This window comes from Salarias fasciatus (assembly GCF_902148845.1).
Source record: "Salarias fasciatus chromosome 7 unlocalized genomic scaffold, fSalaFa1.1 super_scaffold_4, whole genome shotgun sequence".
NCBI classification, from domain to species: domain Eukaryota; kingdom Metazoa; phylum Chordata; class Actinopteri; order Blenniiformes; family Blenniidae; genus Salarias; species Salarias fasciatus.
In genome coordinates, this window is record NW_021941229.1 from 15558204 (window position 1) to 15570960 (window position 12757).

Sequence of the window (12757 nt, forward strand, 5' to 3'; positions counted from 1 at the left end):
ACTCATTTAGAATTATGTATACACAAACAGAGATTAGGTTTGAATATTCAAGTAATGTGAAATGATTTTTTTTTTCTTTTGTGGTGAGTGTAAATGAAATAATCCTATATCTAATATAATCTTGCTTTGTACAGGCAATAAAACAACCAGGCAGTCATACATGTGCTTCATGCCTGGTTGTACCACAATAAGCTATAAAAAAAACAGGTTATTATCGGTTATAGAGGTGTACGTATTTACTACTACTGTACATAAGTGCTTACTTGAACACAAAACCCTTAGCATTAAGCCTTCCCTCAGCTGTTTTCTGGCTTTAAGCAAATGGTTATAAATCAGAGTTTTCCCATGGTTATCATTCATGAAATGCCCAAGCTTTTGGTTGGAACAAACTGCTCTTTTTTGTTTCTCATGTGACTGTGCAGCTTGTGTTATTGCCGAATGCTGACATATGCAAAGATATAACAATCTTTAGTACTGAAGTACCATACTAACGCTAACCATTTGTAACAGTTTTTTAATTGTTGGAAACAACTTGTTGCTACTTATCAAGATGATAATCCCTGAAATGCTGTGTAAAGTTATTACAAAAACTTCCAAATTGTTCACGTACTATAAGTCTCCTTGAGTAAATACCTACCAGATTACTATAATCTGTACAAAATCCCTCGTTTTGATGTTGTACTTAATGGGGAATTATCTATCATTATATAATTAAGGCTAAAATTACCATCAAGCACCAATATATTCCCTTGTTGAGGAAAATCCCAGATTTCTGCTTCAGTGGAAGCAGATCTCTGAGAGGAAATTCCATCTTCCACAGGGACTACTGACCTTTCGCAAAGTTTCGTGATTTCAAAAAATCATTACAGAAATAAGATTAAAAAAAATTCAACAGAAGCAGCTATCTTCAGATGTGTCGTTCTTGCTATACAGTAGATCATCCTCTAAAAAGGCTACTTCCTCCATTTCCCATAATGCATCTCGACAGTGTTATTAGATTTCCCCGGCACTGCTGTTTAGCTGCACAGCCTGTCTGCTCCATTCTGAGATTACTCAATAATTCCTCCAGAGAAAGACAGCGTCCACAGGGAGTGTTGTGCTTTGTTACTGGTGAACTGGTGTAATTCTTTAAAGCTGTTGGAGTATTTCTTGAATCAAACCCCAGGCATAACTTCAAAGTTCTGGGAGAAGGAAAGATTATCTGTAAAACAGCGAAGCGTTTTCAGTTCGTTGTTCATCCAAAGACATTATATAGCATGTACTTCAGGTTTCATGGCCTTGTATTGGTCAGACACTACATGTAAAACCCTCGAGATACAGTTTGTGCATTTTGTTAAGAAAAAGAGTAAAAAAATGCCCAAGTATCAGGGGAGATCAACCGGTACGGTCTTGCTGAGAAAGCGTTTTTGCACAGAAGAAGGCTTTTAGAGCCACTGTGTGTTTCTTCGGTCCGGGTGTCTCTGCCAAAGCCCCGCAAAGGAACAAGTTGTTCCAGCTCCACGGAGAACACGACAGTCAGAGATTGTACCAAAGCATACGTTGCACTCCTTGCCCCCAAGTTATCCCCCTTCACACATGGTGAAGTGTGTTCCAGAGTAACACGCTTTTTCTGTAACGCCTATACACACACACACACTCACGCCCACAAGCACGCAGGGAGTCTTTACAGTCTCATAAATTCATTTTCTACTTTCTTGAAGCACGCACACACACACTGAGGCCATGCATTCAGGAGACGCGGGTATATCAGAGCAGAAAGCAAGGAAATTACAAAGTGAAAGCAGGACTTCTTGTGGTGGATTTCTGACTCGCTCACACACATGCACGTCATTGATTCTGAGTATGTTCACATCACGGGGAAGCACTCAGCCTATCTGATGCCGCGGTGCGAGCGACATTTCGTCCTAGAAGATCTGCGGACACTGGCTCCAGTCTTGTCTTTCTTTAGCCTCCCAGTAGCCGCCTTTGTAGACGTAGGTGCTCTCTCCCGTCGAGTCCTCTGTCCTCTTCTCAAACCACAGCGGCTGGTATCCTTCGATGTCTTGCCCTTGTGGAACAGAATCAAAATTTCTGTGAAAGTGAACTGTTCTCCAACCACTGCAACACAGGCAGGTAAGCAACAGTTTGAACTTGAATAGTAATTGAGTCGGGATCTCTGTGACCTTTGATAAGTGCACTCACCTTCCTCCAGAGCCTGATTGGCTTGTGTCTCCCTTCTTTTTCGCTCCAGCCTCTGACACTCCTCTAAACGCTGCTTTTGGCTGTTTGCTTCGTCCCACAGACCGGCCTCCATCAGCCGCTGGTCGGGTCGGAGACGACTGTCCGTGGGTGCGACACCCTCTTCCGGCTCATTCAGGGTGAGAGCCAGGGAGGAGAAAAAGTGCATGTTCTCCGCATTGTCTCTGGGGAGGGACAGAGGGGGAAAGACAATATGGCCACGCAAATGGCAAAGATGACAAGGTTGAAATGGCATATCGGGTCACTGAGATGCTAGAGAAATAGTTGAATACGCCACACATACGGGAGGGGATATTTCTTCCAGAGCAGCTTGGGCTGCAGAGTCTGATACACAGTCTTCTGTTTGCCCTCAGAGCCACCGCAGCCTTGGCTGCTGTCCACCACTTTAGCGCTCTCCATCTTGTCGTCCCAGGTCCCTGACAGGATGTAATGGGCTGTGCCCTCTCTGTCCTCCACCACCCCGGTCACCTGAACACCACAAAGGCCGGAGCACAGGACGAGATCGGTTCTATTCACAGCTGAGTAGTCGTATATGCATTTTTTTTTTTAATCATCATCTTTATTATTATTACTATTATTATTAATCATCTTATAAGCTGGTGATTCACTGACTGTGAAGGAAGCTGTCATCATAATATAAACACTGATCAGGAATAAGGCTATAATCCCTGTTAAGCTCTGAGGAAGCAACATTTTTCTCAGCATCAAGGTCAAACTGAACATATGTACTTAAGAGATTTTTGGCAACTCTTGACTGACACTTTCAGCATTCAGACTTAAAGGTGTACAAAAAAAAGCTCTAAGATTTGAATAAAAATAACTGACAGGAGGCCAGAGGTCTGCGGTTGAATGAAAACAGGAAACAGACTCACTTTACGTGGAACCTCTCTGGAGAAGTAGCTGTAGGGGGAGAATTTGAGACGGCAGGTGTCTTTGGTCGTGTTGTTTACAATGTCGATGTCCCCGGACTGCAGGCAACGGCAAAAAGACAGGAAAGAACAGACAAGACTGAAATGTTTGAGTTGACAAAGACACAAAACACAATAACTTATTTACCCATGTGTGTTTTTAATACATATATAAATAATGTTAAACAGAAAACATTTTATTTTGCTTCTCTTGTCTCAACTTTTTAGAGTAATTTAACTTCCTATTTTAACACAGGACACATGTGAGTGTTGTTCTGTTTTCTCTGATGAGCTGATAAAGCTGACACAGACAGCACCCGGCATGCACACACCTGGTCAATCCAAAGCTTTCCCACGATAATATTGTGCACCGTTGATGTGACTTTGCTCCACACGTAGTGGTTTCCACTCGAGTGAAACTGCAGGTGGATGTTTCCTACAGGAAGACCAACAAACACCACACATACACACACACACGTTAGTTTACAGGCCAGATGTGGCCTCGCTGTTCATATGTACTGATTGTCAGCTGTGGATGCCATCAAGACAAAGCCCTTGGTGACAGCTCCTCACCTAATGGCATGACAGATATATATTTCCCACGGAACTTGCTGTCGATGGTGATGTGCTGCCACAGGGTCCATCCTCGCTGCGACGTCACATGGTGGGCAGCAGCTGGCGGATGATGGCTGACCTGGGAGTGAAGTGTATCAGCTGGTGTCAGTGAAAAACAGATCAAATCGTGCACTTCCTTTTATATAAAGAATATAAGTGTGTGTCTTCGTCTTGCCTGCTCAGAGATTGAGCGGTAGCCGTACTCCTCCAGTCGATCGAGCTCGTAAGTCTCCCCCAGCAGAGGGTTGAAGGGCTTGGCGGTGCGATGGACTGTCGTGGAGTAGGAGGAGACAGAGAAGGCGGCCACCAGGCACATCTGCTCCAAGGACGAGTCGCACTGGGCCGCCCGGTCCAGAAGCTCGCTGTACTCCAGGTCCTCTGACAGACGTTGCAGCATCGACAGCGGCTCGTTGAAGTTAACCTGATGTCAGGCATTTAGGAATTATAGAAAATCAACAAAATTGAAAACTATCAGCTAATTTGTGTTTAATTGTGAGGAGTACAGATGTTTTTTTGTTTTTTTTTTAAACTTACAGGCATGGGTATCTTGGACAGGTCTTTGCCAATACAGTTTTTCATGATGCTCCACAGGTTGAGGGAGTAATTTGGCTTGTCTGGAATGCGGCTGCGCCTTGTTCTACGTAGTTGTATGTTGTTTGTACCTGAATCCTGCGAAGAAATATAACAAAACATGGAGTTTCACTTCATTTACCCACACAAACAATTAAAAATTGGGGTGATATTAATGTATTTTCTGAGGATGTGTGGGACGTACATTCTCATTGTGAGTCCAGTCATTGGGCACGATTCCACTCATCATACTCTGGTTACTCCCTGAGCGCCTGAAAGGGAGAAATGTTAGTGTTTTTGGCTTCGTGTCACCGCTGGGATGAATGCCTAATGAGATGACGTCTCTAACTTGTGCTGTATGCCAGTAGCGGTCACTGTTATGAATGCAGGAGAGTCCTCCACGGCATCGAAGAACTCTGCCTCGTCATTCTCGTCACTGGCATCCCCCTCCTGAGACAGTTCCACACCTATGTCAAGAAAAACAAGACATGCTACCAGTTACTTTGCATAAATATTACATTCAGTGGGAGATCATTTTCACTAACATTGAACTATGGTGTTGAAATGAATAGCGATAGTCCTATTATTGCTCTATCCATAAATTACTGATTTTTTTTTTTATTGATTTGTCTATTTAAGTACATATAAAATGCACTTTCTGAGAAAAGCAAGTGCATCGATGCTGGTGACCAACAGAGGGCAATGCTGCCATACCGTGGCACTGTGCTGCTACACAGAGAAGTGCCAGGGAGTCTAGGAGACAAAGAAAGTGACATTTCTCACCTGTATACGAGGTGGGATTCTCCCTCCAGGCTCTCTCTAAGCTGTTGTGCTGTTTGGCCAACTGTTCAATGGTCTCCTCCAAATGGTTGCGCTGCTCTCTCTCATGCTGCAGGGCCTTTTGCCACCTCCGGCTGTGAGATTCTGCCACATCCAGAAAGTCACGACAGGCCTGAGGTGTGAACGGAGGACACGTGAAAAGGACTGAGGCAGCACCCTTCAGAAATATTCCCTCACTACGAGAGACATTTCGAAACGGTCGATTTTCCTGCAGCCAAAGCGGCTTTGGGCCCGGCTGGAGCCTGAATTATGAGAACTCACATTGATCATAGCATTGGAGGTGATGCGGAAGAGGGTGGCTCGCTCGTTAACAGCTTTCACTTTGTCCGTGCTGTCCGTGGTTCCTCGCAGGTCCTCGAGCTCACTGAGGGAGCGCTGCAGGGCGGCGCCGTGCTTCCCGATCAGATCGTTACAGGTGCTCAGGTCGTCCAGCTTGTTGGCCAGACTCTTGAGGACCCCCTGCGTTAGGGCACGGTCCTCCTGAGGAACAGGAGCCTCATCTCCTGAGTCATCTTCACACACACAGACAGAGAGAGAATTTAACACAGATACCAGGGTATAATTGCCGGCTGTGAGTCTAACGCTGCTGTTTATGTTGGTAAAAATATAAACCGTAGTAAATGAGAGAAATGTGTCAGCGCACAGATGGATGGATGGAAACATACACTCTTAAAAGTGCAAATTCAGACGGAGACACGTCGACGGAGTGTTAATGGGGAGCGGATGGCGGAGGATAATAACACCTCAGACCCCGATCCTCCGCACGTCTCTCCTATACAAGACTGGAAAGCTGTGAATGAACACCGTTGCCCTGGAAACGTGGGCCTGTGCAATCAGGAGGCAAGGCTATTTTTAGAGGAAGAGGGAGAAAAAAAGATGACGCACTACCCCTTTCTCTCTCTCAGCTCCCACTGTCTCTCTCTCTCTCTCTCTCTCTCTCTCTCTTTCTCTCCCCCTTTGCTGGCACGAGCCTTCAGTCCTTCAGAGTTTCTGAACAGAGCAGGGAAACTGGATTGATTACTAGGTATCACAAATAGATTTTTTTAAGGAATCTGACTTTAATCTTCTTGATTCAGTTAAAGCTTTGTTGTTGCTCCAGATTTTTGCAACTCTTTAAAGCACTGTTGTCTATTTAATTACAATTTGGATCACACTTTCTCCACACAGATTATGGCTCTACAAAAGAGTTCATGTGTAGCTGGAAAGACTAAAGGAGCAATAATGTATTCAAGCCTCTAGGAGAAAAAAAAGAGAAAAATAATTTAAAAAAAGAAAAGAAAAGAAAAGAAAAGATAAAAATCTGCAGTTATAGACTACTAAATAATCCAGATTTAAAATGCATGTCGCTGCCTTCATCCTATGTAATTAAACTTTTCTAGGTCAAAGCATTCTTTGTCTGCTGAAAGAAACATTGTGTGTGAAACCGAAAAACTCCGAAGCACTTTGACCGAATCTGGGACAGCATGGGAGTTCCAGAGCAGGCAGGCAAACTGCTGCGCTCCATACGAGAGGAGAAGAAACAAAAACAAATCAGGGCAAACTGGATTAACAAAGTCTCTGGAGGAGAAGATTAAAAATGAGAGGGTGAAAATAAAATCCTTCAGGCTTCGGTAATGGTTACATGACCCACATATAGTAGACGGAAAAGCGACTCTCTTGACTTCTGGTGCTCAAGGTGTCGAGGCATGAACTTATGAAACCGAGATCTGGAGCCATCTGCCATCCCACATGTTTACATGGACGTGCGCTCATAGCACTCATCCTTGGAATGATAATGCACGCGCAGGGCAAAAGTACACTTATCTGGTCTGTTCACTAATGGATTATTTGTCACACAGGACACTGGAGAGTCTGAGTCTGAGTCTGGTGACTCATCGCTGAATCATTAAAAAAATAAAAAAGACACCCCCACAGGTGATATTGGCAGCCTCGGTATGGACACAGTGTGGGAAGAGAGGATGGGGGTTGAAAATCGGGGGATGTACTACAAGCTACAGCAACACACACAAAGCATTTACGATCTGACTGCGATGGGAGGAAAGCCGACTGCAGCACAGTCAAACAGTCTCATCCATTTCATATAATATTAGGACTAATTCCGCCCAACTTTTCCATTAGATCTACTGAAGAAAAAGTCAATTTTATGCAAAATATCTATTAGTAGTATCTCAGATAACCAGTCCTGGGCATGTGTGGACTCCTGCACTTAATTACTGTCGTTCTAATTCACTTCTAGCCAATTAATTTAGCCGGCTACTGAGACCAGAAGCAAGAGCTCGTGCCAGGATAATCTATAATCACATCACACACATCAGCAAAACACACAAAGATTTGCGTCAGTAACCACTCATGCACAAAATCACACAAGCTGTTCACATTGTGTGAAGCAGACATAAGCCTTGCACATACAGATTTGGTCTCTGTGTGGGAAATAATTAACACCCAGAACATGCAGGTAATGAACGCGGTCTCTGTGCCGTCAGGATTCGTCAGAAACACACTGAGAGAGAAGAAACCCCATCTGACAGAAGTCATTAAACACTGTTTAGTATTCCATCTACAATCGGTACCAAAAAAGGCAACGTCCTCTGTGAGATGCAACATTAACGCCACATATATCAGCCTGCAGGAGCAAACCCCCTCACCAGCAGCGAGGAGTGCTTACAGATACACACCTCCATCAGCTGTATTTAACAATCTTGACAAAAAGTAGGATCATGTATGATTTGTTCTGTTTTCCAGTCACTTTGAAAAATGACCAATCCTCATCTGCAATAAACAAACACTGAAAAAACTTGCTGAACTCCAGACAGACACACATTGCCACGATTACAGATAAACATATGGAGCCAAAGAAAGCATGCAAACACACAGCATCTGCCCCAATTCTTCATCCTGCAGTCAGAAAATATAAACAAGGTGGTACTTACTAGGTGGCAATCAGTGAAAAGGCTGACGGCTGCCCTCGTGTTTCCCTATTGTTCACTGAGCGCACGGTGAGAAATATTTTCAATGAAAATCCTTACACCCTCCTTTCCTCTCCTTTATTTATTTATTTATTTTTGCCGCTCCTGCTACCAGAGCAGGAGGAGGAGTCTAAAGGAAGGTCATTTCATTCAGCATTCACTGTCGTCATACTGAAGGAGACAGGGAGGGAGCGAGCAGACAGAGTGGGAGGGAGGTGGACGCTGCATGTGTGTTTGTGCACATTTGCGAAAAAGATAGCGAGAAGAGAGAGAGAGAGAGAGAACAAGAGAGAGAGCGAGAGAAACCCTGCCCACCTTTGTTGCTGGTTATTTAATTCAAGCATCCACAATAAACGACTAGACAAAGGTGTCTGTTAAACTCACACATGTGAAACGTTTAGAATTAAACACTCTGATGTCCATCAATAAAAACAGTAGAATACGGTGAATAATTCAACTGTGGCATCATTAAATATAGCTTTGTCCTTTTTGCCTTTGATCACACCCTTGCCCCAACAACTCATCCCCCATTAGAGAAAATTGACTCATACTGCCATCTTGTGTCCCGCCGTTTATATAACAACCCCAAAGGCTTCAGGCAGGAAGGTATAACTGGGTCTCAGCTGCATTCAGGTTGCAGCTAAAATTAGTTTGAGTATCACATTTTTTTTCTCTTCTTTTTGACAAGAAACTGGTTTACTTGCTTGCTTTGGGGCATCCGTGAATAAGGACACCAACATAATCACTGGCACGGCGTCGCAGTAAAGTGGAGCTCACCTGAGTGATTCATCAGGAGAGTGGCGTTGGCCTTGGCCTGCTGCAGAGCTGACACCCATCGCTGGCACTCCCCCTCAGACGTGGCTTTCAGGTGGTAGCTGCGGCCGCCGCTGGTTAACACCATGTGGCAGGTGTCGCCCACCTCGATGTGAGCCGTCGCCAGGGGAATAGTACCCCGGCAAGTGTGTGCCATCTCCGCCTGGGTCCTGGGGGGGGGAAACAATGACATCAGGCTGAGTTTTCAGTTGCGTGCAACAGCTGAACAAAAAGATGAACGTCGCAGCCTCGCTGCCCAGGCCTGTATTGATGTGCTCCATTTACAAAATGGGACAGCTATATTTTGAACTTTTTCAATGCACTTTTTTTTTTTTAAATAGCCTTTCAATACGTCAGTCTAATAATACAAACTGAGAGGTGGAAAGAAACCTTTTTTTTTCTCTCTCTCTTTGTTATGCAGAAATATCTATAATCTTTTCATAAATAGTTTATGCATAAAAATAAAGTATTTTTATGTGGAAGTATCCTACTATATTTTCCACATGGCTTTTGCAATTTTCCAATTCATTCAAGCAGAGGTTTAGAATTACTCAGCCTTGTGACAAGCTACAAAAAGGTAAATTCATCTGAATCCTCCCTCCTGTGCTATTACTGTTATTTATGATGGAAATGATGCAGAGTCAATGCAACACCATTTATATGGCAAAGGATAAAAAGCACTCTTAAAAACAAATTTAGCTCTCGGTGTAGTTTTTTCACACATCCTGCCACAAATATTTTATTCCTATACATTTGTTTAAAAATGTGTATGTACTGAGTGCAAGACATAGTGTGAAAGCCAACCTAATAAATTCGCTTTAACTAACACAATGTTTAATATCTTGTTGTTATGTAAGACTTATACAGTTAAGCACACAAAAAGATCCACAGAATGATCAACAGAGGCATTAACAAAGCATGACAAAGACAAAATGGCCATAAAGGAAGGGGAAATGGTCAAAAGAAACTTTGTTTAGCAATAGAAAGTAACCACCAAATTAACATAATGCAAATTAACCACCAACAAAATGATCTGAAATAGAAAGATATGACACCAGAATGAGTACGAAGAATCACCGAATGGCTACTGCAAAGACAGTGAGCAAACAAATACACATATAGAAACATCACACAGCCTCAATATCACACACAAGTAAACACAGGTTTTCTGCAATATTAAGCATAACCCCAAAATGTCACAAAGGAAGGCAAAGTGAGCACAAAGAGAACTGAAACAATAGCCTGTTCAGGAGGGTGGTGGCCAGCAGTGGGGCAGATGTGTTTTGTTTTTTTTCTTCATCATCATCCCTGCCCTTTTGAGTCACCCTGCTTGTAGTTACATGACTCAGATGTTTTCTGTTGTTTCTTCCAGGGAACGCATGCTCTTTTTCGATGAAAACTTTCATTTTTTTCTATTCTGAAAAATCACTTTCCACTCTCATCACGCCTGTTAAAAAATATAAGTAATCTTATCTGTGAGTGAAATAAGTGTGTGTGAGCGCGCGCGTGTGTGTGTGTGCGTGTGTGCTACCTGTAGTAGGACAGCAGGCCGTTGCTCAGGACGAACCAGCGCCGCTGGTAGCCCTTCAGGTAGTTGGTCCATTTAAAGAGCCAGCCCTTGTAGGTGTCCAGGCAGGGCAGGTGCAGCCCGGGGAGGGTCGGCGAGGGCAGACTCTTCACCAGCTCGTTCATCCTGCGCCTCCGTGGCCGCTGGAGCCCCTCTGCCGGGATACGCGGAGAGATAGAGTCTTTGCAGTGTGCGTGTGTGTGTTTGTGTGTGTGTGCGTGTGTGTGTGTCCACAGCTGTGCGGTTTAGCTAGCGGGACTAGAGGCGGATTACAGCGCGCGCACACTGGACCCTCCGCTAACTGCTAGCATGCAGCTGTGTGCAGCCGCGTCCCCCTCCCGCCGCGAGACGCCTCAACTTCTACCGGATATATTTACCGCCGGTGACGTAGCGTGAATGAATGAGGAGAGCGCGTTCTTGGCGCGTGTGGGGGGGAGAGCGCGTGCAGAGGCTGCACTTAAACTGAAGTGACAAGAGCTCGTGGATGTGAGAGAGGGGGGGATCAAGATCATGGTGATGACGTCCTTTACTGGATGGGAGCATAAAAGGTGCAGGGCTGAGTGAGAGCGCGCGCGCGCGCCCCTGTCTCATTTCATGTGTACTGTATGTACTGTACTAGTGGGGACATAAGCCTGGCAAACACACATATATATTAATGTATCTATGTATTTATGTCCTGCTGAGGGCTATATAAAGGACCAGTCGCACTCTCGCCTGAAAGAGGTCATGGATTCAAATGCGGGCCTGACCCCTGACCTTTCTGTGTGGAGTTTGCATGTTCTCCTCATGTGTGTTAAAAAAAAAACACGCATGTAAAGTGATTCTAATTTGCTCCTAGATGTGGATTTCAGTGTGTGTGTGTGTGTGTGTGTGTGTGTGTGTGTGTGTGTGTGTGTGTGTGTGTTGTCTGTCTCTGTGTTTGCTCTGTGATGGATCCAGCACCCTATGCAGTATGAAGTGATATAAAGGATGGATTAATTTTCTGCTGTTTGCTAATTTGCTTAAAACTTGATTTTACATTTCTCTGTTCTTCTATACTTGTTGGGACAAACATAGAGCAGTTTTAGGTGAAGGAGAATGTGAAGTACATTACTGTCACATTTTAAAATGTATTAAAATATGCTTTATAATAATAGTCTTGAGTATAAAATTGTGGCCAAGATTTGGAAGTTTGAGATAAAAATTGGATTTCACGATGATAAATGTTTCTGCTTTAAGGTCCCAGTCAGTGCTGTATCTTTGACACTCACTGACTGCCTTAGGTTAAAGCAACCAAAGGGCACAGTGGTTTCTTTTTCCTTTTATAGCACACCATAAGAAAAGAAAAAGTAATTGCTTGACCCTTGCAGTGAATAATGTGTTGCCCTTTTGAACAGCTATGCTGAAGGAGAGACACTGGTCATGGTTAACTTACCAGAGGAGAGGTTCATTGCAAAGTTACATCTATTCTGGTGGGAGCGACCTTCTCTGCCCTCCCCCATGTGACAGTGTAGTAAAGAAAAGGTGCTCAAACTTAATTGGGGTCACTGAATGTCTTGAATCATCTTAATCATATACTCTGTATTTTGCAACCGTCAGATAAAAACTCAGTGATTTATTTAAAAACAGGCGTCCATCACTCAACAGAGCTATTCATCCTTTAGATTAATGTAATTATCGTGGCTAAAATGCCCAACTAGGACAGATGGAGTGATGGTCCGATTTACTGAAATGTTTAATTTTATTCCAATTCCTGACAGCGGTCTCCCCAAGCATCTGTAAAAACTAAAATAATACATGTATATATACACCAACTCGATACTGTAGCCACTTAAATCACACTAAATGCCGTATTTGTTTGCATTTCTCAAAACCTTTATTCAACACATAAAATGATAAAATATTACTCTTGTACAGACAATAATTTAAATAAATATGATTATTAAGAAATCCAAAAAGCAGTATCATCAAAGAAAGACCTAAGACTCTGACTTCTTTTTTTTAATGAACTATCTTTTTTTCTTTTTTTTCCATAACAGGGAAGTTTATGTTTAAATAAATGTGTGAATAGGTAAATCAGCAAACAGCAAACAGTTGATTATTTTCATTTGGCATCATCACAGTAACTAGTGAAAACTTGAAATTGTACAATCATTTCTGCAAAGTGCTTTGTGACAATATGCCTCACAAAAGAGTTGTATTGTTGTCATCTGTGTTTGGACATGTTTTTTGTTTTTTGTTTTGTTTTTTTTTTCTCATGG

The 12757-nt window shown here is 43.3% G+C and overlaps 1 protein-coding gene across 1 annotated transcript; it reads right to left on the reverse strand.

The window, feature by feature from the left end:
- Window positions 1–1838: 1838 nt before the first annotated feature.
- osbp2a (oxysterol binding protein 2a) lies at window positions 1839–10646 on the reverse strand. The gene is made up of 14 exons (XM_030084177.1): window positions 10482–10646; window positions 8915–9120; window positions 5433–5683; window positions 5115–5283; window positions 4681–4798; window positions 4537–4603; window positions 4296–4430; window positions 3937–4182; window positions 3720–3840; window positions 3479–3582; window positions 3111–3206; window positions 2522–2706; window positions 2182–2402; window positions 1839–2047 (listed from the first exon to the last, which is right to left on the reverse strand). Exons 1-14 carry the CDS (start codon window positions 10640–10642, stop codon window positions 1905–1907), a joined length of 2223 nt encoding a protein of 740 aa, XP_029940037.1. The 5' UTR covers window positions 10643–10646; the 3' UTR covers window positions 1839–1904.
- Between the last annotated feature and the right edge of the window lie 2111 nt (window positions 10647–12757).